Source organism: Bufo bufo, chromosome 4, assembly GCF_905171765.1.
Source record: "Bufo bufo chromosome 4, aBufBuf1.1, whole genome shotgun sequence".
NCBI lineage: Eukaryota > Metazoa > Chordata > Amphibia > Anura > Bufonidae > Bufo > Bufo bufo.
The window spans coordinates 533,710,202-533,738,092 of record NC_053392.1 but is presented as its reverse complement, the minus strand read 5'-3'; the positions used below and the strand labels follow the sequence as shown (position 1 = coordinate 533,738,092).

The window sequence follows — 27,891 nt, the reverse complement described above, 5'->3', positions numbered from 1 at the left end:
GTTGTGGGTAAACTGTTTAAAGGTTTTCTAAGAGATTCTATCTTGGAGCACCTCAATGAAAATAAGCAAATAGCGAGATATCTATCAGCATGGCTTCATGAGGGATCTGTCATCTCAAACTAATTTAATCAGTTTCTATGAGGAGGCAAGTTCTAGACTTGACAGCGGCGAATCAATGGATGTCGTATATATGGACTTCTCCAAAGCATTTGACACTGTACCGCATAAGAGGTTAATATATAAAATGAGAATGCTTGGACTGGGAGAAAATGTCTGCATGTGGGCAAGTACCGTATTTTTCGCCCTATAAGACGCACTCCCCCCCCCCCCAAAAGTGGGAAGAAATGGCAGTGCGTCTTATGGGGCGAATGCTGCCGTTTACACTGATACACCGCCGACCGCATGCTGCACAGCGCGTTTGGCTGTGCATCAGCGAGGAGGGAGGAGGGGCTGGGGGCCGGCATCTAGTTTTGTAATGGCAGCGGGGCCCGATGCAGTCACTGTATTCTATTGCACCGGGCCCCGCTCACTGTACTAATAATATCTAACTGCAGGCAATGTTTAACTATAGAATATGTTCAATTTTTCAGTCTGTACTTACATCCGTAGCAGGCAGTAGGCTGGGCGGGCGGGCAGGCACTGGCAGCGTAACTTTCTACGTCATGTGCCTGCTCCGTCCACTTTATGAATGAAGCAGGCAGCGTGGGCACGTGACGTAGTGAGTTACGCTGCCAGTGCCCGCCCAGCCTCCTGCCTGCTATGGTCGTAAGTACAGGCTGTTGGATTGAACATATTCTATAGTTAAACATTGCCTGCAGTTAGATACGATTAGTACAGTGAGCGGAGATCAGTCCAATAGAATACAGTGACTGCACTGGGCCCCGCTGCCATTTCAAAACTAGTGTAGATGCCAGCCCCCACCCCCTGTATTGGGGGTCATTCACAGTGGATGACACTGTTATGGGGGGGGGGGGGACATAAGATGCTATTTATCTGTCATCCGCAGATCCCCCCATAGCAGTGTCATGCCATCCACAGATGCCCCCATAACAGTGCCATCCACAGATGCCCCATAACAGTGTCATCCACAGACCCCCAGTGTCAGCCACAGACCCCCATAACAGCGTCAGCCACAGGACCCCATAACAGTGCCATACACAGACCCCCATAACAGTGCCATCCACAGACCCCCATAACAGTGCCATCCACAGACCCCCATAACAGTGCCATCCACAGACGCTCATAACAGTGTCAGCCACAGACCCCTATAACAGTGCCATCCACAGATCCCCCATAACAGTGCGTCATCCCCAGATCCCCCATAATAGTGTCATTCACAGGCTACCATTAGTTCAAAGCCAACCAAAAGCACACCTTTTGGTTCAAATTTTTCTTTTCTTATTTTCCTCCTAAAAAATCTAGGTGCATCTTATGGGCCAGTGCGTCTTATAGGGTGAAAAATACGGTAACTGGCTCAGTGATAGAAAACAGAGGGTGTTTATTAATGGTACGCACTCAGACTGGGTCACTGTCACTAGTGGAGTACCTCAGGGGTCAGTATTGGCCCTTTCTCTTCAATATATTTATTAATGATCTTGTAGAAGGCTTGCACAGTAAAGTATCAATTTTTTCAGATGACACTAAACTGTGTAAAGTAATTAACACGGAAGAGGACAGTATGCTGCAACAGAAGGATCTGGATAGATTAGAGGCTTGGGCAGATAAGTGGCAGATGAGGTTTAACACTGACAAATGTAAGGTTATGCACATGGAATGGAATAATGCAAGTCACCTGTACATACTAAATGGTAAAACACTGGGCTACACTGACATGGAAAAGGACCTAGAAATTTTAGTGAACAGCAAACTTGTCACGGAACCATGAACCAGACGTACAACAAGAGATAAGTGAAAATAAGAAGGCTTTATTGAAAATAAAGCTGTAAAGCAAAAGTCCAAACGGATGGTGAAACCGAGCAGAGTCTTTGCGAAGCCAGAGGTCAGGAACCAGAAGGGTAGTCAGACGAAGCCAGGATCAGGAACCAGCAGGGTAGTCAGACGAAGCCAGGATCAGGAACCAGCAGGGTAGTCAGACGAAGCCAGGATCAGGAACCAGCAGGGTAGTCAGACGAAGCCAGGATCAGGAACCAGAAGCAGCAGCAGTCTTAGAAGCATGTGAACACAAGAGGACCAAGCAAGGAACTGAAGCCACAGACCTCCTATATATATGAGCTAGGCATCCAGCTCCTCCCAGGGGAAGGAGGAGCCGCAGGGTGGAAGGCTACAAGACACCCAGAAACCAAGATGGCCGCCAGCACATGTCAAACGAAGGAGAGCAGCAAGCAGGTAAGACCATGACAGTACCTCCCCCTCAAGGGCCCCTCCTCCGCGGAGCACAAAACGGTTTCTGAGGGAAGAGTGCGTGGAAGGCTCGGAGCAAGGCAGGAGCATGGACATCTGCGGAGGGAACCCAGGAACGCTCCTCTGGACCATAACCACGCCAATGGACCAAAAACTGCAACCGACCGCGGACCAGGCGTGAGTCCAGGATATTGCTCACCTCATATTCCTCACGATTGCCCACTTGGACCGGACGAGGCCGAGGAACCGAGGAAGTGAAACGATTACACACCAGTGGCTTCAACAGGGAGACATGAAACACGTTGGAGATCCGCATGCCAGGAGGAAGCGCAAGGGCATAGGCTACCGGGTTTACCCTGCGAAGCACTCGGAAGGGACCAACAAAGCGAGGCGCCAGCTTGGGAGTGGGCACTCGAAGGTTGAGGTTGCGGGTGGACAACCATACACGGTCTCCGACCTGGTAGGAAGGAGCAGGCGCTCGTCTGCGATCAGCCTGGAGTCTCTGGCGCTGCGCAGAGACCTCAAGGGACTTCTGGATCTGTACCCAAGAAGCACGTAGGACGGAAAGGTGATCCTCCACAGCCGGAATATCCTGGGGAGAGAATACCTCCGGTAACACGGCAGGTTGGAACCCATAATTGGCCATGAAGGGAGACGTCCCAGAGGAAGAGTTCACCGCCGTGTTCCTGGCAAACTCAGCCCAAGGCAGGAGGTCAACCCAATTGTCTTGGTGATCGGAGACATAGCAACGAAGGAATTGCTCCAAGGCCTGATTGGATCGTTCTGCGGCCCCATTGGACTGAGGGTGGTAGGCCGAGGAGAAGGAGAGATGAATCCCCAACTGGGAGCAAAAGGCGCGCCAGAACCTGGACACAAACTGACTCCCCCGATCCGACACAATCTCCTTAGGCAAACCGTGCAACCGGAAGACCTCCCTGGCAAAAATCGTGGCCAACTCTTGTGCAGAGGGTAACTTCTTGAGAGGAACACAGTGGCACATTTTGTAAAACCGATCCACAATCATGAGAATGACCGTATGGCCTCGGGATGCAGGGAGGTCCACAATGAAATCCATCCCCAGGTGTGACCATGGGCGCTCCCCGGTGGCTATGGGTTGCAGAAGGCCCAACGGAAGGTGCCGAGGGGACTTACTCTGGGCACAAACGGAGCATGCCGCTACATATGCGGCGATGTCGGAACGTAGGGAAGGCCACCAGAACAGACGTGAAACAGCCCAGGACAGCTGATTCTTTCCAGGATGCCCCGCGGTCTTGGAGTTATGGTAGGTTCGCAACAACCGAGTGCGCAACTCCTCAGGCACAAAACATCTGCCGTTGGGTCTCCCAGAGGGAGCACCAGATTGAGCCGCCAAAATCTGCTCACCCAGGGGAGAGGTCAGGCTGGTGCGAATGGCGGCCAGGATCTGATTCGGAGGTATGACCGAAGTCGGAATCGACTCCTCCCTGGACAGCTCGGAGTACTGCCGTGATAAGGCATCCGCCCTGATGTTCTTGGAACCGGGTAGGTAGGAGACCACGTAATTAAAACGAGACAAGAACAGAGCCCATCTGGCCTGACGTGGTGTCAATCTCTTGGCCTCAGAAAGGTAGGTCAGATTCTTGTGGTCCGTCAGGATGAGAACCGGAACCACCGAACCCTCGAGCAAGTGCCTCCATTCTTTAAGGGCCTGCACGATGGCCAATAACTCCCTGTCACCAATCTGATAGTTGCACTCCGCGGAAGACAGTTTCCGGGAGTAAAACCCACAAGGAAGCAGAGGACCCTCTGGTGTTCTACGCTGAGACAGAAGGGCGCCTACTCCCGTCTCAGACGCGTCCACCTCGAGGACAAAGGGCAACCCAGGGTTGGGATGCGACAGAATCGGAGCCGACACAAAGGCAGACTTTAGGGCCTCAAAAGCTCGGATGGCCTCGAGCGGCCAGACCTGGGAATTACTGCCCTTCCTGGTCAGATCCGTGAGAGGCTTGGCCAGCATGGAAAAGTCCCTGATGAACTTCCGATAATAATTGGAACGAAGACCACTGGGCTGGGGCCACTGTAAGACAGCCGAAATCTTCTCAGGATCCATGGAGAACCCCTCAGCGGAAATGATGTAACCTAAGAAGGTTACCTGGGATCAGTGAAATTCGCATTTCTCAAGCTTACCGAACAGCTTGTTCTCTCGTAACCGTTGCAACACTCGTCTGACATCCAGAATGTGGGCCTCCATGGATTCAGAATATACCAAGATGTCATCCAAATAGACTACCACACACTGCTGCAACAGGTCACGGAAAACATCGTTGATGAATTCCTGAAAGACTGCGGGCGCATTGCACAACCCAAAGGGCATAACCAAGGATTCGTAATGACCGGTCCTGGTGTTAAACGCGGTCTTCCACTCATCGCCCGCCTTGATCCTTACCAGGTTATATGCCGCCCTCAGGTCGAGTTTGGTAAAGACCGTGGCCCCTTTAAGGCGATCGAACAGCTCGGAAATCAAGGGTATCGGGTAAGCGTTCTTGATCGTGATGCGATTGAGACCCCTGTAATCGATGCAAGGCCTCAACTCACCGCCCTTCTTTTTCACAAAGAAAAATCCAGCCCCTGCCGGGGACGAAGATTTGCGAATGTGTCCGCGTGAAAGCGCCTCCCTCACGTACTCCTCCATGGCCTCATTCTCCGCTACCGACAGTGGATAGACTTTGCCACGAGGAGGAACGGCACCAGATTGTAACTCTATGGCACAATCGTATGGGCGGTGCAGAGGTAGGGCAACCGCGCGCACCTTATCGAATACATCCCGGTACTCCTCGTATTCAGGAGGCAACAGAGAGTCCGAGGAAGTACACAGCAACTTGACAGACCCATGGATGCAACTAGCCCCACACTGCGGTGACCACGAGAGGATCTCGACCGATCTCCAATCGAAAGTCGGATTATGCTTCTGGAGCCAGGGGTACCCCAAGACCACCGAGTAGTGTGGAGACGAAATAACCTGGAGGCAGACCGACTCTCTGTGAACGGCACCAATGGCTATCCCCACTGGAAGGGTCTCATGAGTCACGTGTGGCGGCAGAAGGGGTCTGCCGTCTATCGCCTCAAGAGCCAGTGGGGAACCTCGAGCCTGCAGAGGAATGGAATTGGCGGCAGCGAACACACTATCAATGAACAAACCACCAGCACCAGAGTCCACCAACGCCTGGGTCGTCACCGAGCCCCCGACCCAGGAGAGGACAACAGTGATCAGTGGTTTGTCAACACGGGAAACCGGGGACGAGGAGACTCCACCCAAGATCTGCCCCCGACAGGATCTCAGGGTACGAGCGTTTCCCGGACGGTTCGGACATGCCAACCGAAAATGCCCACCGAGACCACAGTACATGCATCGGCCCTCGCGTCTCCGGAGTGCCCTCTCCCCCTCGGACAGGCGAGCAAACCCCAGCTGCATGGGTTCACCCCCAGACAAGTCATCCCCAGGAGGCGTGGGAGGAGAGGGAGGCACGGGTGGGACAGCAAACGTAGGCACCAATCTGTTAGAAGACCTCCGCAGGTTCTCCTTAAAGGAAGGTCTCTCCCTGAGTCTGGTGTCAATCAAAATCAGGAAAGAAATAAGAGACTCGAGCTCAACTGGTAGGTCCTTAGCTGCAACCTCATCCTTCAAGGCATCCGAGAGACCATGAGAGAAAGCAGCAACCAGAGCCTCATTATTCCAGCCCACCTCTGCTGCCAGGGTACGAAACTCAATGGCGTATTCAGCTACGGATCGTGAACCCTGTCTGATGGACATAAGGAGCTTCGCAGCAGAGGCAGCACGAGCCGGCACATCGAATACCTTCCGAAGAGAAGCAACAAAACCGGAAAACTCGGCAACCACCGGATTGTTGTTCTCCCATAAAGGGCTGGCCCAGGCCAAGGCCTTGTCCGAGAGCAGCGAGATCAAGAAGCCCACCTTTGATCTCTCAGTAGGAAAGGCATGTGGCAGCAACTCGAAATAAATGCCCACCTGGTTAAGGAAACCTCGGCACTGAGTTGGCTCTCCCCCAAAGCACTGTGGAAGAGGGGCAGAACCGGTCATACCCCGAAACACCGCAGGCGCAACAACAGGTGTCGGGGTAGACTCTGGCGCAACAACCGGAGCGGCAGTAGGAGCGAGCCCAGGAGCGACAACCGACCCATCGGCAACGGAAGCGAAATGAGCCGTGCGTTCAAGCAGGGTTTGCAACGCCACAGCGAACCGACCCAACAGGTGATCCTGCTGATCAAGTCTGGCAACCAGCGTGGGTAGCGAGGATGGCCCTGTACCGTCAGAATTCATGGCTTGGTCCTAATGTCACGGAACCATGAACCAGACGTACAACAAGAGATAAGTGAAAATAAGAAGGCTTTATTGAAAATAAAGCTGTAAAGCAAAAGTCCAAACGGATGGTGAAACCGAGCAGAGTTTTTGCGAAGCCAGAGGTCAGGAACCAGAAGGGTAGTCAGACGAAGCCAGGATCAGGAACCAGCAGGGTAGTCAGACGAAGCCAGGATCAGGAACCAGCAGGGTAGTCAGACGAAGCCAGGATCAGGAACCAGCAGGGTAGTCAGACGAAGCCAGGATCAGGAACCAGAAGTAGCAGCAGTCTTAGAAGCATGTGAACACAAGAGGACCAAGCAAGGAACTGAAGCCACAGACCTCCTATATATATGAGCTAGGCATCCAGCTCCTCCCAGGGGAAGGAGGAGCCGCAGGGTGGAAGGCTACAAGACACCCAGAAACCAAGATGGCCGCCAGCACATGTCAAACGAAGGAGAGCAGCAAGCAGGTAAGACCATGACAAAACTAAGCACTTTTAATGGGGAATTTAGTTTTACATTCTGCATTTCATCTGACAGTTTATTTTCTTCAGTGAATACAGTGGAGAAAGAAATATTTAATGGCTTTGCTTTCTCCTCATCGCTCTCTGCAACTTCCCCCTCATCACTCTGTAAAGGGCCGACACCTTCAGATTTATACTTTTTACTATTTATATAATTGAAGAACATTTTAGAGTTAGTTTTGCTCTCTTTGGCAATTAATCTCTCTGTCTCTAGTTTGGCCGCTTTTATTTGTCTTTTCTATATAGTTTTTAACTGCTTTCTCACTACCCTTCTGTTTTAGTGATTTAAATGCTTTCTTTTTGTCATTTATTGCTTTCTTTACAGTTCTATTTATCCACATTGGTTTCTTCTTGTTCCTTAACCTTTTATTCCCATAAGCTATGTACCTCTCACAATTAGATTTTAGGATACTTTTAAAAATATCCCATTTTGTGGCTGTATTTTTATTTTTGAGGACTTTTTCCCAGTTAGTTAGGCCTATGGCTATTACTTTATGGTCACTATTTCCAAGGTGTCCCCCAACCTGCACATCTGTTGTTCTGTCAGATCTATTGGTTAATACTAAGTCTAGTATGGCCGTCCCTCTAGTTGGGTCCTGTACCAGTTGGGAAAGGTAATTGTCTTTGGTTATTGTCAAGAACCTGTTTCCTTTATGAGATGTACAGGTTTCAGTTTCCCAGTCTATATCTGGGTAGTTGAAGTCCCCCATAATAACCAGTGACGAGGGGCAGGGGCAATATTTGAATTCGCGATATTCCGCGAATTATTGGGTGAATATTCGTCATATATTCGCAAATTCGAGATTTTTTGATCTCGTCATTATTTTCTTGATTGCGAAAAATCAGCAATCAGAAAATTAGCGATACGAAAATTCGCAATCAACACTACCCCTAAAGTCAAAGATATTGCAGCCTTCTCATTGGCCCAAACGCAATAAGCAGTGAGGGATCATGGGTTCAGATGAAAAATATTTCGAATATTCGCGAATACGAATATATAGCACTATATTCTAGATATTTTCAAATTCTCAAAGTGCCAATATTTGCGATAAAAACTTGCGATTAGAATATTCGTGATCAACACTAATAATAACGACCTCATTATGATTTGCCGCCTCGTCTATCTCGTTTAGTAGTAGATTTTCTGTGATATATTAGGCGGTTTATAATAAATATTAGTAATTTATTATTGTTTTTGCCTCCATGTATTTCTACCCTCAGTGACTCCACATGTTCATGTCCCTCACTTACATCTTCTCAGACTGTGGGCTTTAGACAGGACTTTACTTAAAGGCAGACCTTTCCCCCTCCGGTTTTGGCGATCCTTTCTAAACAGACTGAAACCCTGTACATTAACTGCACAGTCATAACTATCATCCAGCCATGTCTCAGTTATTCCCACTATGTCATAGTCCTCCTCACACATCACTAATTCCAGTTCCCCAGTTTTATTAGTCAGGCTTCTGGCATTAGTATACATACATTTAAGAGGTTTATGTATATTTTTTACCCTACACCTTTTCTTCTGAACTGTTCTAGTCCCTCCTTATATTCCTCCCCAGTTCCATTACCTACCTCCAGGTCTCTATCTGCACTATCTTCCCCTCCTATAACATAATTAACCTCCCGCCAGTCCCTAGTTTAAACACTCCCCAAACCTTCTAGCCATCTTCTCCCCCAACACAGCTGCCCCTTCCCCATTGAGGTGCAGCCCATCCCTACGATAGAGCCTGTAGCCAACAGAGAAGTTGGCCCAGTTCTCCAGGAACCCAAACCCCTCCTTCCTACACCAGTTCTTGAGCCACTTGTTAACCTCCCTAATCTACCGTTGCCATTCTTGTGTGGCTCGTGGTACAGGAAGTATTTCAGAAAATACTACCTTTGAGGTCCTTGCTCTAAGCTTTTGACCTAAATCCCTAAAATCTTTTTTAAGGACACTCCACCTACCTAAAACTTTGTTATTGGTTCCGATATGGACCATGACCGCTGGATCTTCTGCAGCCTCTCCCAGTAATCTGTCAACCCGATCCGCGATGTGTCGAACTGGAGCACCAGAAAGACAACACACCGTTCAACGATCCCAGTCTTTGTGACAGATTGCCCTATCTATACCCCTAATAATTGAGTCTCCCACTGCCAGCACCTGTCTGGCTTGCCCTGCTCTACTATTCCCCTGCTTACTGGAGCCAACATTCCCCTGACTGGCAGAGGAAGTGTCTGGCTGCAGCAGTGCTCTCTCTGAACTGACATCCCCCTCATCTGCCAACCTTGCAAACTTGTTGGGGTTTGTCAGATCAGGGCTATCCTCACTGGCACTCTTCCCTCTACCCCGCTTTCTAACTGTTATCCAGCTAGCTAAACTCACTTTCCCAGTCTATATCTGGGTAGTTGAAGTCCCCCATAATAACCAGTGACGAGGGGCAGGGGCAATATTTGAATTCGCGATATTCCGCGAATATTTGGGCAAATATTCGTCATATATTCGCAAATTCGAGATTTTTTGATCTCGTCATTATTTTCTTGATTGAAAAGTCAGCAATCGGAAAATTTGCGATACGGAAATTCGCGATCAACACTACCCCTAAAGTCAAAGATATTGCAGCCTTCTCATTGGCCCACAAGCAATAAGCAGTGAGGGATCATGGGTTTTAGATGAAAAAATATTTAGAATATTCGCGAATACGAATATATAGCACTATATAGTGCCAATATTTGCGATAAAAACTTACGATTAGAATATTCGTGATCAACACTAATAATAACGACCTCATTATGATTTGCCGCCTCGTCTATCTCGTTTAGTAGTAGTTTTTCTGTGGTATATCAGCAGTGCTCTCTCTGAACTGACATCCCCCTCATCTGCCAACCTTGCAAACTTGTTGGGGTTTGTCAGATCAGGGCTATCCTCACTGGCACTCTTCCCTCTACCCCGCTTTCTAACTGTTATCCAGCTAGCTAAACTCACTTTCCTCAGCCTCCTTGCTAACACCCTCCCCCACATCTACTCCAAAGAGTGCTTGCTCAGTGAGCAGCAAACTCTTTTCTAAATTGTCAACGCCTCATTAGGTATCAGACATAAGAAAAGAATAATTGGTCTCCCCTTCTGGATCCTCAGAATTTAAAGCAATTTAAAGCATTTTATTTCTATCTTAAAATCTTGCGGGGATCTATAAATGTGGTAGTTGCGTAGCATGTGGGTCATACCATATCAGATCCTTCATAAATTGTAGATCTACGGGTCTGGTCTATTTGATTACATGTGTATGTGGGCTCCAATACATGGGTAAAACTGTGAGAGAGTTTAGGAGGCGTATTGGGGAACACCTCAACGACATAAAAAAGGAGGCTTATACCCCTGTGGCACGACATGTGACTGAGTACCACGCGAGTAATCCTGGGGTTACCCCTACCAAGGGGGGGGGGTGATTTCGATAGACGTGTACTACAGAAGGAGGCACAATGAACCTTCCGATTGAATACTGTAAGACCAAAGGGTCTCAATGATCATATATCATACACGTGTTTTCTATAAGTCTGCTAAATGATTCTAGTATGTCACCTTCCCCTTATCAGTAGCAGGATGACATAATTTTGATGTCGATTAATATTGCTGCAAAATTACAGCATGGGGCTGCGTTTGGCATATTGAAATGTGGGATAAATTTATTTATATCTAAAGAGCTGTGCCGGATATATTACACCTCCAGATGCCAGCTCCATTGTCTAGCACTGTGAACCTGACCTCAGGTTTGACATTTCATAAGACTGTTTGGCATTTTTCCTGTCAAGTATTACTCTCTTGCTACTTGGTGGTATTTGTCATTATGTATCTAACATGCCCCTGGTATTGCTTTGGCATATTATTGATGTTTTCTGGACAATTCTACTTGATGACTTTATATATTTATCTTTTGCAACAAACCCTAATGCATTCCTTTCTATCATGTTCCCTGTGGACTGCATCTGGAAGTAAATTCTACCTCAAGGTGTACAATCACTTCCCACTGCCCATGAATATGATCCGCCTTGGGTCCCTGCTTTACTTTTGGAGCGCTGTCTCCTAGCGGACCGCCTCCTCCTCTTTGACCGCCCCCTCCACTCCGACACTGACTTGGGTGACTGGGAGGGCGGTCCTGTACCGATACAAGGGTAGGTGGAGTTACACCGCTGAAATAGCCGGTGTTTCGGCAGCCGCTTTACGGCCATTCTAGCGCCGGAGTGCTGCTCCTATGTGAGAGAGGTTGTGCATTTCTACTGCTCCTTTATTTAATAGGTCTGCTCTAAGCATTGGGTTACATTGTACAGGTAGGCTCCTGATGAGGCAACATAGTTTGCAGAAACGTGTTGAGCCTGATATGCTTTGGATGTGTAGCAACGTTTTTAGTTAGGAACTTCGTCGGCTGCTTCCCAGCTGTATAAACCACAGCGAGGGTGGTGAATCAGCCTATATCACCAAATATTATATATTATATACACCAAATATTTTTGAGAGGTGTGTGTATACTCTTTGATAGTAGCAGCAGTTTAAGACATACTTAATTCAGGCAGAAATTTTGGATGTTAGGGGTTCAAAATCCCTATCCTTATCGTCGTCCATTCTTGTCTACCAGAATCACTGCACCATTTCTTCTTTTTTCCACTCTTTAGTCTAGGGATAGGCCTTAATATCCCCTCAGGCCAGATATGTTGAATCCCTAGAATTGATTTATTGTATCAATATTTATTTAGTGCAAGATTAACCGGTTCTTTTCACCTTCTCTTATTGTCCAATAAAGTTTTTTTGTTTTGTTCTTTTAGCATCCCCTCCTTTTGCAATTATTAGTTAATGAATCAAGGAGTTGTGTACCTGCATTGTTTAGATTCAACACGTGAGCTTTCTTAAAATCCCACAGATTAAAATAGAATAAATAATTAGATGATTCCAGGAAAATCTGGGTCAATGACCAATTATCTGGTGAAAAGAAAACATTATGTTCAGTTACAAGAACATCATAAGTGATATGATATGTTTTGCCTTCTTTTTCATATATATTCTTTTTTGTGAACGAAATTCTATATTTTAGTAATATCTCAAACTGGAATCTACATTGAAACCTCTTTCAGGCGAACATTGAAATTGTATTATAAAGCTATTCTCTAGGGGTTGGTCTTCTCAAAGAACAGTATATGAAGGAACTCAATCCGTCCCAGGAAATTCAGTCTGGATAAGGCCTCATGCACACGACCATTGTTTCGGCTCAGATGCGGACCCATTCACTTCAATAAGGGCTGCAAAAGATGCGGACAGCACTCCGTGTGCTGTTTGCATCCGTGGCTCCGTTCCGCGGACCCGCTTAAAAAAATATAACATGTCCTATTCTTGTCCGCGCTTTGCGTACAAGAATAGGCGTTTATATTGCCGGCACCCGTTCTGTTCCACAAATTGCGGAAGGCAACACGGACGGCTTCCGTTTTTTGCGGATCCGCGGTTTGCGGACCGCAAAAAATGGCACGGTCGTGTGCATGAGGCCTAAGGGAGTATTCTTCTCAAATAGGTGGTGTTTTAGAGAAGGTTCAGTGTATGTGTTACCTAGGCTACTCAAAATAAAATATATTGTCCCGACACTTAGGAACCGTTTTCCGTTTCTTTCTGCCTTTTCTTCTTCCACAGGACAAAACATAGTTAGCAGGTCTGTATGCATAGTGTGACTTGTGGTGGCATATGTACAGTATTTGATGAGAGAATGGCTTTGATACATAGTAACATAGTAGCATGAAAGTAAGACTGAAAAAGACATCTGTAGATCCAGTTGAGCCTGTTATTCTGCAAGTTGATCCAGAGAAAGGCAAACAACCCCATGAGTAGTGTTGAGTGCGAATATTCGAAAAGCGAATTTTTATTGCGAATATCGGCACTTCGAGAATTCGCAAATTTTTTTAATATAGTGCTATATATTCGTAATGACGAATATTCATATTTTTTTTTTACACAGTACACATCAGGTGATCATCTCTCCCTTCTTCTAGCGTGTGGGCCAATGAGAAGGCTTTGTCACAGCTTAGCAACATCCCTAGCAACGAATAGAAAAGTTGCCTACGCCGATTTTCGCAATCAAAAATATAATCTCGAATTCACGAATATATTTCAAATATTCTACAAAATATTCGCAAAATATAGAGAATTCCAATATTGCCCCTGCCGCTCATCACTACCAATGAGGTGGAAGCCAATTTTCCTTATATTAGGGGAAAAAATTACTTCACAACTCTAATCAGGTAATCAGAATAACTCCCTGGATCAACGACCCCTCTCTAGTAACTATAACCTGTAATATTATTACACTCCAGAAATACTTTCAGGCCCCTCATAAACCCCATCTGACACTTCCATGCTCAAGCCACCGATCTATCGAGATCGATCTGTAGCAGTATACTGTCATCTTTTGTGTTAATTACTTTCCAAACTTTAGTGTCATCTGCAAAAATGTATATTTTACTGTGCAAGCCTTCTACAAGGTCATTAATAATATATTGAAGAGAAAATGGCCCAATACTGACCCCTGTGGTACCCAATCTGAGTGTGTACAGTTAATAACCACCATCTGCTTTGTATCACTAAGCCAGTTATTTACGGTACTTACCCTCTTGTGAGCAGGGTCTTCACTCTTAGTGTTTCACTTATATATTAGCCTGTAATTCTGTGATGTCTATTTTGATTTTTACATGTGCCTTCTGAATAGTAAAGCATTGAGGAATATGGAAACCCATTGTTTACTGACCCAGTATTAGGGCCTAAGGGCATCTTAGAGGGGGTGGCCTGCCCAGGTCCCTGTATGAACAGCTTTTATTCTTAAGCTGTCATATTAATTTCTAGTGCAGCAGTCAACACATAGGAAATGTATAGTTGCATGTTATTTTCTTTGGCAAAACCAGTTGCTTGCAGGCATTACCAATTCATGTCTGTCTTTCTTGGTCTTCTGGTTTCTCTTTGCACGTAATCCTTCCTCCTCTACCCACCCCTTTTCACAGACGTCTATGGGATGATGTAATATAATCCTTCAGTGAGCAGGCAGACCGTCTTGGTCTCAAAAGACAGATTTCTCACAAATTTAAAAGAGAAAGTTAGTTAAGGATAAAGAGGAGGAAGAAAGCTGATAAGAGAATAAGGCATTTTTCTTTGATAATGTATTTAAAAAAAATTCTTATATACACCTGTGTTATAAATTTATGAAAAGTTGTGTAAAAGTACAGTGAGCATTTAACAAATCTGACAGTCCTGGAAGTTTGCTGCAATGTATTAGTGTACATAAAATATAACAGCCTGGAGCTCAAGCTGCATCATTCATATAGTAGACTGGTTATATTTGTAGAAAATGAACGGCTGTGACAAGTATTATGTCTCTAGATGTAAACATGAATGTCCCAATTTTAGTAACAGGTGACAGATATTGTGAAAATGTTCAATTACAGGCATTATCCGGGCTTCCTGAGGCATCAAGTGGATTAATAAGTGAATTAGAAAAAAAAACTATGTTTCTTTGAAAATGCTGAAACACAGTTCTAAAAAAATAAGAAAAAAGAAAAATTTAAGGGAGTTTTTTTACCCCAAATATCAGGTCTCTGCTTTGTTTTGAACTCGACTATTGACATTGACTTTCATTGAACTATACTGTTTCTTTAAGACATAATTTATCACCCAAGTGCAGAGTGACCACCTGGAGCACGATATAACCCCAAGTAAGTGCTTATTTATTTTTTATCTATATTGTGTCCTATTTGCCAGAAGTATAGTACATTTTTTTGCTATAACATATATATACTATGCTATAGAGAGACAATACCTTACCAGTATCACGTATCGCAGGTGCGGTAGCTAATAATGAATAACAGGCGGATCCAAATTCCCGACCCAGGAGTGTGTCAACAAAGAAAGCAAAAAATGGAAATGGATCCAGTGTCTTAAAATCCTTGATTCTTTATTCAGTATTTGTAATAACAAATAGGCATTGAGTGCATAATCATAAAAAGTCAATAAAGTATTGCTAAAGTAGTTATTACTAATACTGAATAAAGAATCAAGGATTTTAAGACATTTGGATCCATTTTCATTTTTTGCTTTCGCTATAGAATTGCTTTATCATATGCCCCATTAGGCCACCTGCACATAGTGCTAAGTAGAAGAAACTTTCCAAATCTCATCTACACTGTGCAGAATTTTCCATGTGAGCGGATTTTTTAATTCACAGCATGTCAATTTATATTGAGGTATCGGAGCAGATTTCATGCAGAAAATCCCCATTGACTTTAACAGTGAGATTATTTTTTCCACGGAAACCCCATGAATAATAGCTAAAGTGCGTTCATTGTCCTCTGCTCACTGTCATTTCATATTGGATTCACAGTGGAGAGTTCCTTAATCTAAGTTTTGGCTGAGGGAAGAGTTCATTATTTTATACCACACTAGAGTAGCTGTGACAATAGATCACATCAACAGATACAATATAGTCTGTGACTTAGCAGTTATATATCAGGACTCGAGTTAAATGAATTTAGTGAGTGAATCCAACAGGCTCTGCTGGCTCAAATAGCTAGTGCTAAAATGTTCCAAGAGTTCATCACAGAGCAGAAAAGAAGTTCAGCATTCACTGTGAACTGATCCCATCTAAACCCATCATGTGCTGGAAGAGGGGTCTTTGGAGTACAAATGTACAGTTTACCAGTTTCTGGGCTTCTTTAAAACAGGCCATACTTTCCAAGCATTCAAACTACTGTAAGTTTGTGAGTAAGAGATTACTTAGCCCATGTTCTATCTATATCAAAAGTCTTCTTAAATTCATACTTATTCAGCTTTTTAGCCACAATCCTAAGAAGTTGTATGTAGTGTATTTGTTCTATAAGGAACACTAACAGAAAAGTAAAAAAATAAATAAAAAGAATTTGCACTTCCTCCCTTAATACCCTTGCCGGCATTCTGTCTTGTATTGCAATCAAAACTGCAAGCAGTAAATAAAGAATTCTTCTATATGTTTCCTAGTAGATCAGTAATTTATTCCTGTGTCTGACTGTAAAATAACTGGCTGCAGAAGGAACCTCCTCCACTGCTCTGACTGCAATAGGAGAACAGGAAGACTAAGCCCTACTGCTCTTAGCTAAGCCATTACCCTTAAAGGGAATCTGTCACCTAAAAAAAATGCCTCCCAAACCACCAGCATTACCTTAAAGTAGCCAGCAGTATGTTCCTAAAGCCAGATGCACCAAAATCTTGAAAAACAAACTTTAATCCCCTGCACGTGCTATGTAACAGCCGAGTTTGAAGTCCAGGGGGCAGCGGCCTCCTCGCTTAAAGTCAAGCTAAGCTCGCCCCTTACCCGTCCTCCCTTCACTGTGATTGACATCCTGCTGTGAGGCTTGGATCATGCAAGTCTCGCGCATGCGCGGTGCGCTCCTTGTCCCTGCGCGATCCCGTCTCCTGCTCCCGCACTCAGCTGCCGCTTTTCTCCCTCTGCACATGCACCGGGCACAGGCGCACGATGGAAAGGCCCGGCGCATGTGCAGAGAGAGGAAAGTGGCCGGCTGAGTGCGGGAGCCGGAGACGGGATCGCGCAGTGAAAAGGAGCGCACCGCGCATGCGCGAGACTTGCACGATCCCAGCCTCACAAGGGCCTGCTGCTGAGCTGACCATCTAAAACATTATGGGCGGGGGCCTGCTGCTGAGCTGACCATCTAAAACATTATGATAGAGGGCCTGCTGCCAAGCTGACCATCTAAAACATTATGGGCGAGGGCCTGCTGCCGAGCCGACCATCTAAAACATTATGGGCGAGGGCCTGCTGCTGAGCTGACCATCTAAAACATTATGGGCGAGGGCCTGGTGCGGAGCTGACCATTTAAAACATTATGGGCAAGGGCCTGCTGCTGAGCTGACCATCCAAAACATTATGGGCGAGGGCCTGCTGCCGAGCTGACCATCTAAAACATTATGGGCGAGGGTCTGTTGCTGAGCTGACCATCTAAAACATTATGGGCGAGGGCCTGCTGCCGAGCTGACCATCTAAAACATTATGGCCGAGGGCCTGCTGCTGAGCTGACCATCTAAAACATTAGGGGTGAGGGTCTGCTGCTGAGCTGACTCTCTAAAACATTAGGAGCGAGTGCCTGCTGCTGATCTGAACATGGAAAAAATTATGGGCGAGGGCCTGCTGCTGAGCTGACCATCGAAAAAATTATAGTTGAGGGTCTGCTGCTGAGCGGACCATCGAAAAAATTATGGTTGAGGGCCTGCTACTGAGCTGACCCTCTAAAACATTAGCCTAATAAGCATGTTGATATGATGGAGGAGGAGGAGGAGGAGGAGGAAAAGAAAGATTGAACCATATACCCTTTTTTGTGGTGGAAGGGGTGCATGGGAATACAGTGTATTCAATACACCATAAAAGCCACATTTAACGTGCCTTTATGTTCAGCCGCTTTCCTCTGGTGGAGTAGAGAAATCAGGGGCAATCCAGGCCTTGTTCATTTTAATAAGAGTCCACCGGTCAACATTTTCAGTTGACAGGTGGATGCGCTTATTAGTTATTATGCCCCCAGCAGCACTAAATACCTGCTCTGACAAAACACTGGTGGCAGGGCAGGCCAGCACCTCCAAGTCGTAGAGCGCCAGTTCGTGCCACGTGTCCAGCTTGGACACCCAATAGTTGTAATGCACAGAGGGATCATTGAGGACACAGATACGGTCTGCTATGTACTCTACCATCTTTCAAAATTTTTCCCTCCTTGTGACAGTAGGAGGCGCTTCAGGGTGAGGGTGCTGGTGGAGTGTCATGAAACTGTCCCAGGCATTGGAGAGTGTTGCCTTGCCTCTGTTGGAACTGCTGTGTGTTCCCCTCGTCTCCCCTCCTTGGTTGCTCAAGGAACTACGTACTCTGCTGCCAGCGTGGTCAGCTGGAAATTTTTGGAGCACTTTTTTCCACAAGGACCTTCTGGTATTGCACCATTTTGCTAGTCCTCTCCACCACAGGAATGAGAGATGAGAAGTTCTCTTTGTAGCAGGGGTTGAGAAGGGTGAACAACCAGTAATCAGTGTTGGCCAAAATGCATATAACGCGAGGGTCACGGGAAAGGCAGCATAACATAAAGTCAGAATCCCAACAGACAAGACTTTGCTGTCCTCATCAGGAGGATGACTCTCAATCTTCTCATCCTCTTCCTCCTCTTCGGCCCATCAATGCTGAACAGATGGAATAAACCTGCTATGGGTAATACCCTCTGTAGCGAAGGCAACTGTCTCCGGCTCCTCCTCCTCATCATCATCCAATTCACGCTGAGAAGACAAACTGAGGGTGGTCTGGCTATCACCCTGTGTACTGTCTTCCCCCATTTCCACCTCTTCCACATGCAAAGTGTTCGCCTTCATTGTGAGCGGCGAGCGTTTCGGTAGACACAGAAGTGGGAAGGCTATGCTGATAATAGCGGCATCGCCGCTCACCATCTGTGTTGATTCCTCAAAGTTGCATAAAACCTCACAGAGGTCAGACATCCATGCCCACTCATCGCTTATGAAGAGCGGAAGCTGAGTGGAAAGGCGACTACCATGTTGCATCTGGTATTCCACTACTGCCCTCTGCTGCTCACAAAGCCTGGCCAACATGTAGAACGTAGAGTTTCAGGCCATGCTCACGTCACACAACAGTCGTGAGCTGGCATATGCAAGCGCTGCAGCAGCGCTGCCAGACCGGTGGAAGCTGTAGATGACTTTCGGAAATGGGCACACACACGGCGCACCTTCACCAGTAGCTCAGGCAAATTGGGGTAGGTTTTGAGAAACTGCTGAACCACTAAGTTTAACACGTGGGCTATGCATAGTATGTGTGTGAGCTTGCCGAGCTCCAAAGCCGCTACCAAGTTACGGCCATTATCAGACACAACCATGCCTGGTTGTAGGTTGAGTGGCGAGAGCCACAGCTCAGTCTGGTCCCTTATACCCTGCCACAGCTCTACGGCAGTGTGCTGTTTGTCACCTAAGCAAATAAGTTTCAGCGCGGCCTGTTGCCGCTTCCCCACTGCTTCCAGCTACTGACTGGCTGGTGCTGCAAGATGACAATTCAGAGGTAGAAGTGGAGGAGGAGGTGGAGGATGAGAAGGGGGGGTTGCAGCCACTAATGTAGGTGGTGGCGGAAATCCTGATGGAAGTAGGGCCCGCAATCCTTGGCTTCAGTAGCACCTGTGCCATGCCAGGGTACGACTCGCTCCCGGCCTCCACAACGTTCACCCAGTGTGCCGTCAGGGAAATGTAGCGTTCTTGGCCACAAGCACTTGTCCATGTGTCAGTCGTTAAGTGGACCTTCTCAATAACTGCGTTGGTCAGGGCATGGGTGATGTTACGGGACACATGCTGGTGTAAGGTGGGGTACACACACCGGGCAAAATAGTGGCGGCTGGGGCCTGAGTAACAAGGGACGGCCGCCGCTTTATAGCACCCGATGACGCGTTCCGGACAGCCAATCACTGTAATGCCAGTAACCAACATGGCTACAGCATTTCAGTGAGTAGCAGTGCTTACCTACACGTTTATTGGCTGAGTAGCAGCCAACAAACGTGCAGAGAGAAGACTCGAACATCACGCTCGAGCACATACGGCATGCTCGCTCAACACTACTAAATAGGCATGTATTTCAAATTTTGCACAATCTTAACTACGGTATGTTCTCTGTGAGATTTCTTGCAGACTGACAAACAATGTGTACAAGTTTATCTCTGGTTTATGTTTAACCTTCATTTTTAGTTAAGTGTTTCTTGAAAGGGTTCTCCGTGAATGATTTAAAATGGCCACCAGCAAACTGTCCTAGAATGTGAGCAGGACTGGTTGCCTCCACGTGCAGAGCTGCCTAAGAGGGTGATGGGGTGGGGCTTCACTACACTGCTCTACAATAGATGGTCATTATGCGAGTCTGTCTATGATATGCCATAATGGCTGAGCAGCCTGACAGGAATACTCACCAATGTGAAGTATATGCAAGTGCCACAGCGTAGTGTGTAGTGAGGCCCTTGACCTCTCACCCTCATAGGCAGCTCTGCAAATGACAGCAACCAGTCCTCCTCACATTCTAGGACAGGTTGTTGGTGGATCTTTTAAATAATTCCCGGAAACCCCCTTAAGGAATCATAGCTTGCCAAATGTGTGAACTAGAAATACATGCAAGTGCATGCATGTAATAAAGTATTTCCTCAAGTGCTACATGTGTATATTTTATAACAGCTTGTGTTGTGACTCTAAAAACTGTGTGTGTAATTGTTTGTGCAATCAAAAGACCATCAAGTTATAAAATAGAAATACTATCAGCACATAAAAGATGAGTCAACTGAAAATGAGACAGCAATAGTTACATGTTATTACTAAGAAAAACACAAATGTTTTTTTTACTGGGGGAGGGGGTGCATTTAGAAATCCCTATACTGCAGAATTCTGCATTCAAAAAGCAGCAAAATAGGACATTACAGCTTTCTGGGCATATCTGCGAAAAAATTGTGACATTAACCATTTTCACACCACTCTCTCCAGTTTTGAAAAAAAGGTGGAGAAGAAGCCATGGTTGGATGGCATAGAAAGTGGTGTGACATCTCAAGACAGAAGTGTTAGGCTTAAAGATGATGCAAATTTAACAAACATTGTACGACTTCTAATAAATATGGAGCTAATTAGGGCAATGCAAACTTCTGGAAAACTAAATGTGAACATTCCCCTCTTGATAACTCTCCCCCAATATGTTCATTGTATTTTATTTTTTATCATTAACAAAGGTGTGTAGCAGTTTAATTGGGAGGAACGAAGTCTGATGAAAACACAAGCATGTTCAAGCAGATCTGTTAAATATACAATGCTGCACTAACTAATCGCACAATAGCAGGCAAATAGAGCCAAAAAAAGAGTACCTTGGAGTCTAACTAATCATAGAATATAATATGTCCATGTCCAATGGATTGCAAGGAACAACACAAAAATGCTGCACTATTTATCAAATAACCCCCTCATTCTAAGGGCCAATTATTAGGAACAAACATACATACAAATACTTAATCTCGAGTAAAGATGTTGCCGATTACTTGACAAACAACCAAACAAAGTGGCACCAGAAATCCTCATCTGCACTGACAATGCAGCTCATTAGGCACTGATCGGAAGGATGACAGCTCATTTGTAGCTCTTATCTCTGATCTCCTGACCTCATAAACATGTATTTAAGCCATATTGTTATCACTTACATAAGAATTGAGCTATAATAAGTGTTTATGAGGTCAGAAGATCAGAGATAAGAGCTACACAGATGACAGGATTGAAAGAAAACAGATCGTGATAGCTTGCAAATAGAGTTTTAACCCTTGTATCTTGGAAACGTCTAAACATTTTTAATAAAGGCCAAATGAAAAAATATTTAGTCCAAAATGAGTAAAATACAATCATAAAAAGTTGTCATGAAGATGTCCAATGCCTTTAAGGACTTCATTAAACAAACTGAATATAGTATATAAGAGAATATTGAGATATGCTGGCAAAATCATTGACAAGCTGTAATTCACATCACAACTGCACACAGATATACCACCGATAACAGAAGATTACAAAATCATGTTTTGTTTTTTGTTTTTCAAAGCTGGTTATTTAGCGCCACACATTTCAGGATATGTTGATCCAAGAAGAAAAGGTATGTAAGGGCATATCTGTAAAGCTTTGTTCATTTATAAAAAAAAACTTGAAGAAACAAATAAAATTAAAACAGTTATTTAAGTCTTCATGTGGGATCTATCTCAGGTATCCATCTCACTACAACCTTACTAGATAATCCTCTACAGTAAGGACTAGTGTGACCAAGCTCTAAGCAACAATACCATTTGTTATTTTAGTTGTCAAAAGCACACATTTTAAATGTATAAAATATAATTAGTTCAGAAATATAATCTTTCTAAACTGTATTTTTTTTTTACAATGTAAAAATATTGTTTTAGTTTAGATACAGAAAACGTTACCTTTGGCTTTTCGTCCAATATTTGCTGTCGAATCTCCTTGTGTTTCTCTATAAGTTTTTCCTGCCTTTTGGTTTGAGCATCTTCTAACTGTAAAATGTGAGTTTAAATGAATATAATTAAAAAGTCAAACACGTTTCAGTAACAATTTTCATTATAAAAAATCTAGAGCAGATTCCAGTTTAAAAGAATTATAAAAACCAGACACCATTCAACGATATACACCCATGAAGAGGCTCATTGATGTGACCACTTTTGGTAGGTAACACCCCTCAAAATCAGACATTTTGGACATGCTTTGATCCAGCTCGCACAATTTGGCCCTTGTCAAAGTCTTAGCGCCTTAAAGTATAACTGTTATTTCAGTGTATTTTAAATATAGTGCAAAGAAAAGAGACATTAAATATTTTTGTGATATACTTTATTAGCAAAAGAAGTTTTTTTTGCACTAGAAAACAGAGTAAAGGAGTCTTCTTATCAAACCTCTAACTAAGGGTGAGTTCACATCACCGTTATGGATTCCGTTATTGTTTTTCGTTATAACAAAGTTATAATGAAAAATAACGCAATCCATAAGACGGACGTCAAAACAGAAGCCTTTAAGAGGCATTCCTTTTTGATCCTTCATAATACAAGTCTATGGGCAGCATAACGGATCCGTCCTGGTTTCCATTATTCAGGAGTCCAGTCCTACATAACGGAAACCAGGACGGATCTATTATGCTGCCCATAGACTTGTATTATGACGGAATGCTAAATAGAAGCTTTTAAAAGGCATTTCCGTCATAATAGAAGTCTATGGGCAAGCATAACGGATCCGTCTCGTTTCCATTATGCAGAATAGAAAAAAAGTCCTGTCAATAGGACTTTGTTTTCCGTGTTGCATAACGGGAACCAGACGGATCCGTTATGATTCCCATGGACTTCGTTTATGACGGCTCAAAATGGAATGCCTCTTAAAGGCTTCCATTTTGACTTCCATTTTATGGATTCCGTTATAACCATGTGATAATGAAAATCAATAACGGAATCCATAATGGTGATGTGAACTCACCCTAAGCGTTGCTAAAAAGTCTCTGGCTTCAGTCTTCAGCTTTCTACTGAGCACTGAAGATACCTGTGTGTAACAAGTCAGATAAAGAGGGTGATGGCAGTGAAAGTTAGGACATATGTATATAGTCAGTGATGGGATAGTAACAAGAGGCAGGCTGGAGCCTTTTTATGTTACACACTGGCATCTTTACAGTATCCCAGTTATTTAATGTTCTAATTTATTGTACTGCCCCGTATGGGTTTCTATAGACGTCAGGGTTAATAATCCTGACTTTGCCTCTGTAAGAAGCTAGGTGAGGGACTTCGGTCCGCCCCTAGTTGAGTAGTGAATAGTGTGTTAGCTGAGGAAGTGAGACAAGCTCCAGAGAGGAAATGGAAGAACCAAGAAGGTCCAGATTCTACAAGGTTGAGCACTGGAGACAGCCAGTAAGGTATTTGCTGTTTAAGGCTGATAAAGACTTTACTGCAGTGAGAGAGACATTGCTAAGACACCCTCCACATGGCCCTGGCCAGCTGTATCTTAATCCTGTATCCCACAGCTGGGAATTGCAGACAATATAACAAGGACCTTATTGCCAGCCTTAGATTCTGCAGAGAGAAAGAGACTTTGAAAAAATAGAGAGGAGGAGTACTACAACTCCCAATCTTGCTTACACCAATATTCGCAGGCCACAGCATCTACATCTCGTGCCCTGCAGCTGGACAACACTCATAACACCCTGGGCACCACCACTACCATCAGGGAGGAGCCCCAACATCAAGGTGTGCCCCAAGGGAGGAAAGGGTGCACCCTCCTACCACTGCATGGACCTGGGATATAATCGCTGTGAGGATTTTCACTGTGAATAACTTTTGCAGCCAGAGCCACTACCACTCCAATCCTCCACTCTTGCTGGGCTAGCTACATCTTCAGTGCTCAGTGGAATTGAAGAATGAAGACAGACTCTCCTTAGTAACGCTCTGTTAAAGCTTGTCTAAGAAAACTCTTTACACCCTATTTGTCTAGTACAAAGAAACATCTTTCCCTAATAAAGTATATTATAAAAATGTTTAACATCCCTGTCCCTACACTAAATACAATTAACTGAAACAACAGATACACTTTAAGCTTGGCCATTTTCCTGCTTCCAACATGAACATTGAGAACTGTCTCTTCTTCACCACCTCTTGATGTTGTGCCATTGTAACATGACCAGTGGAATCTGGAATTCTTTTTATCTCAATCATTTCCAGAGCGCACAGTTTGTAGGAAACAGTGCAACAAGAGGCTCTCAACTTGAAAAAACTTTCAATGGAGTAAAGTAGATTTCTGGTCTTAGGAGAATGCAAAAATGTACAGTCTAATTCCTTTTCTAGGACAGTATATCATGTCAAGTCTGGTCTTGATGCTGTTTAACCAAGCCTGGCTACATCTATGAGCTCCTCAGTTAGACATTTCCTATTAAAATGTCCATAGTTACTGATGCCTCCTGTATTTCATTTATTTCTTTTTTACTAGTTTAAGGACGTGGAATACGGCAGCTGAATAATGGTAGTGTCAGTATAATCTAGTTCTGTCCTTTGGCTGAACAGAAGATTCCACCAGAAAATCAATGCATTTGATTAATATAATACAATCTTTGTTGTCATCTATCTTGTATAACACAGCCTGTTCCAGCCGTTAGTACAGCCCATGCCCCGCAGCAACCAGTAAAGGTTTCCATTCTAACCACTTCTAAAGGGACTGTAACAGACCCGTATAATCCAGATGTAAAACATATTTCAAATGAACTCTGTTTTACGGAGGTTTGGAAATAGTTTTTTTTTTTTGCAATATATTTGCAAATTTTGCTGTGGAATTCACAAACATAAACTGGTAGGTGCTGGAATGGCATCCACAATGTGGAGGGAAGTACTTGAGTGAGAAGTTGGTATCCAAGGTAAATAGTGTCTCACAGTTACAGACTCTAAAGCCTCATGGACACAGCAAAGCTGTGTGAATGAAGCCTGTGTGCCATCATGTGATACCACCTTATGGCAGAGTATTACCTTTACTGGTGAATTCCTCTATAATACAATATTGGATGGTTTATGCCACAAACTATATGCCTCCAAATGAAGTTATAAGCATGAGGGGGTCCAGTATAGTAACCATCAAAACACTTCTTTATGAGCTATACTAAGCCTCCATAAAACTAGGGGCCTATATGGAACAATAACGCAATTGTGTGCATGAATCTTAAAACAAAAGGGTCATGCACACAACCCACAGGGTAAGAGAAATAAAAGACACCGTAAACCCTCTGCTAATGAAGACCTTTACCTGGTGCCCTGTATCCCCAGGTAAAACACTACTGTATCTATGTCTACAAGATCCAGATACAGTTGAACATTATGGTGGAGCCATCAGCTCCCTGCTGTACCATTGACTGTCACTGGCCTATGGTAGGGTTCTATAGCAGTGTCTTGTTGATTGCTGCCATATAATCTTCCATGGGACCTGAGCCCAGGCCATGGTGCTAAAGTCATCATGACGTCTGCCCTGAGCCGCCGACTGCACAGGCTGGAAGAGGCCCATATACTGTTAAGATCCATTTATTGTGGGAAGTGGGCTAGGAGAGTATAAGTGCTATTTTTTGAGCGATACTTGAACTGCTGTAAAAGAAGATAAACATGAGGGGCTGTTGGCCCCTCTCCATGCCGGCCTTTCAGGAAAGTGGCAGAGGCAGAAAAATACCACTTGCACAAAAAAGAAGAATTGTGCAAATAACATTTAAAAAGTCACAAACAAAATGTTTGCAACTTTTTTATGCCATAAAAGTGGCGTGGGGGAAATAATAAATCCCTTCCCCCATCTAGATGTTTACCTGGCCTAACTCGTACTACATCTAAGCCAGTATCTGTGCGGCAAACTCTACAAAGACAAGTAGTTACCAGAAGAAGTTGTCATGTCAGTCTGGGCAAATTAGAGAAGAATGGGCAAGTGAATGAGGGAAGGGAATCAGGGAAGAGATTGTCTGTGAGTAACTGTATTTAACTGTATTTTACAGTATGATAATACTCTGCAAAGTGCCAGTATAGAAGTGGTATCTCACCACTATACTGTCACTGTATGGAGATATTATTGGCCTTTACAGTTGTTATATATTATGGTGTTGAGGTCTTATTTAGTGACTGAATTATATATACATATATTTATTATAACTGTACATGAGGTGTAAAATTATTTGGAGACAGGGCTGATGCATTTATGTATGTATGTACAGTACAGACCAAAGGTTTGGACACACCTTCTCATTCAAAGAGTTTTCTTTATTTTCATGACTATGAAGGCATCTAAACTATGAATTAACACATGTGGAATTATATACATAACAAACAAGTGTGAAATAACTGAAAATATGTCATATTCTAGGTTCTTCAAAGTAGCCCTCTTTTGCTTTGATTACTGCTTTGCACACTCTTGGCATTCTCTTAAAGAGCTTCAAGAGGTAGTCCCCTGAAATGGTCTTCCAACAGTCTTGAAGGAGTTCCCAGAGATGCTTAGCACTTGTTGGCCCTTTTGCCTTCACTCTGCGGTCCAGCTCACCTCAAACCATCTCGATTGGGTTCAGGTCCGGTGACTGTGGAGGCCAGGTCATCTGGCGCAGCACCCCATCACTCTCCTTCATGGTCAAATAGCCCTTACTTTCAAAGTTTTCCCAATTTTTTGGCTGACTGACTGACCTTCATTTCTTAAAGTAATGATGGCCACTCGTTTTTCTTTACTTAGCTGCTTTTTTCTTGCCATAATACAAATTCTAACAGTCTATTCAGTAGGACTATCAGCTGTGTATCCACCTGACTTCTCCTCAACGCAACTGATGGTCCCAACCCCATTTATAAGGCAAGAAATCCCACTTATTAAACCTGACAGGGCACACCTGTGACGTGAAAACCATTTCAGGGGACTACCTCTTGAAGCTCATCAAGAGAATGCCAAGAGTGTGCAAAGCAGTAATCAAAGCAAAAGGTGGCTACTTTGAAGAACCTAGAATATGACATATTTTCAGTTGTTTCACACTTGTTTGTTATGTATATAATTCCACATGTGTTAATTCATAGTTTTGATGCCTTCCGTGTGAATCTACAATTTTCAAACTCTTTGAATGAGAAGGTGTGTCCAAACTTTTGGTCTGTACTGTATCTACTGGTTGTAGGCCCCACATAATTTTCATTAAGAAGTAATATGTAGAGACAGTATACTCATGAGACGGTGTAGCTAAGCCCATCATGTTGGGGAGTGGCAGAGGCCAAAATGTTTCTGGCACAGGCAGAGGTCGCAGCAGAGTAAGGGGCTGTGGCAGCAGGGGTCACTTCGAGAGCCCTGAGTTCCCAGTCTCAGATAGCGGTTGTGTCATGACGAGCAACCCAGCAGTTTTTGAGTGGTTGACTCGATCTTCGACTTCGTCGTAAGTGACATCAGACATCCCCAGCCAAGAGTCAGTGGGTTCGTCAGACACAACCCTTAGTTGTCATGGCCCTGGAGCAGGCCCTGCGCCCTCACCTGTCCTCCACCTGCCTCTGTCCTTTTCTGTTCACAGAGCCACAGAAATATTGTATGCTGTGGGCTCAGCTCCACTAGACAGTGAGGACGAGG

At 44.6% G+C, this 27,891-nt stretch overlaps 1 protein-coding gene across 1 annotated transcript in view; it reads right to left on the bottom strand.

Moving 5' to 3' along the window:
- PLCB1 (phospholipase C beta 1) overlaps positions 1–27,891 on the bottom strand; it is an 895,755-nt gene that overhangs the window by 82,933 nt on the left and 784,931 nt on the right. Inside the window, exon 31 of the mRNA XM_040429862.1 lies at positions 22,224–22,310. Within this exon, the coding sequence (XP_040285796.1) occupies positions 22,224–22,310 (87 nt within the window). The remainder of the gene's footprint in view (positions 1–22,223; positions 22,311–27,891) is intronic.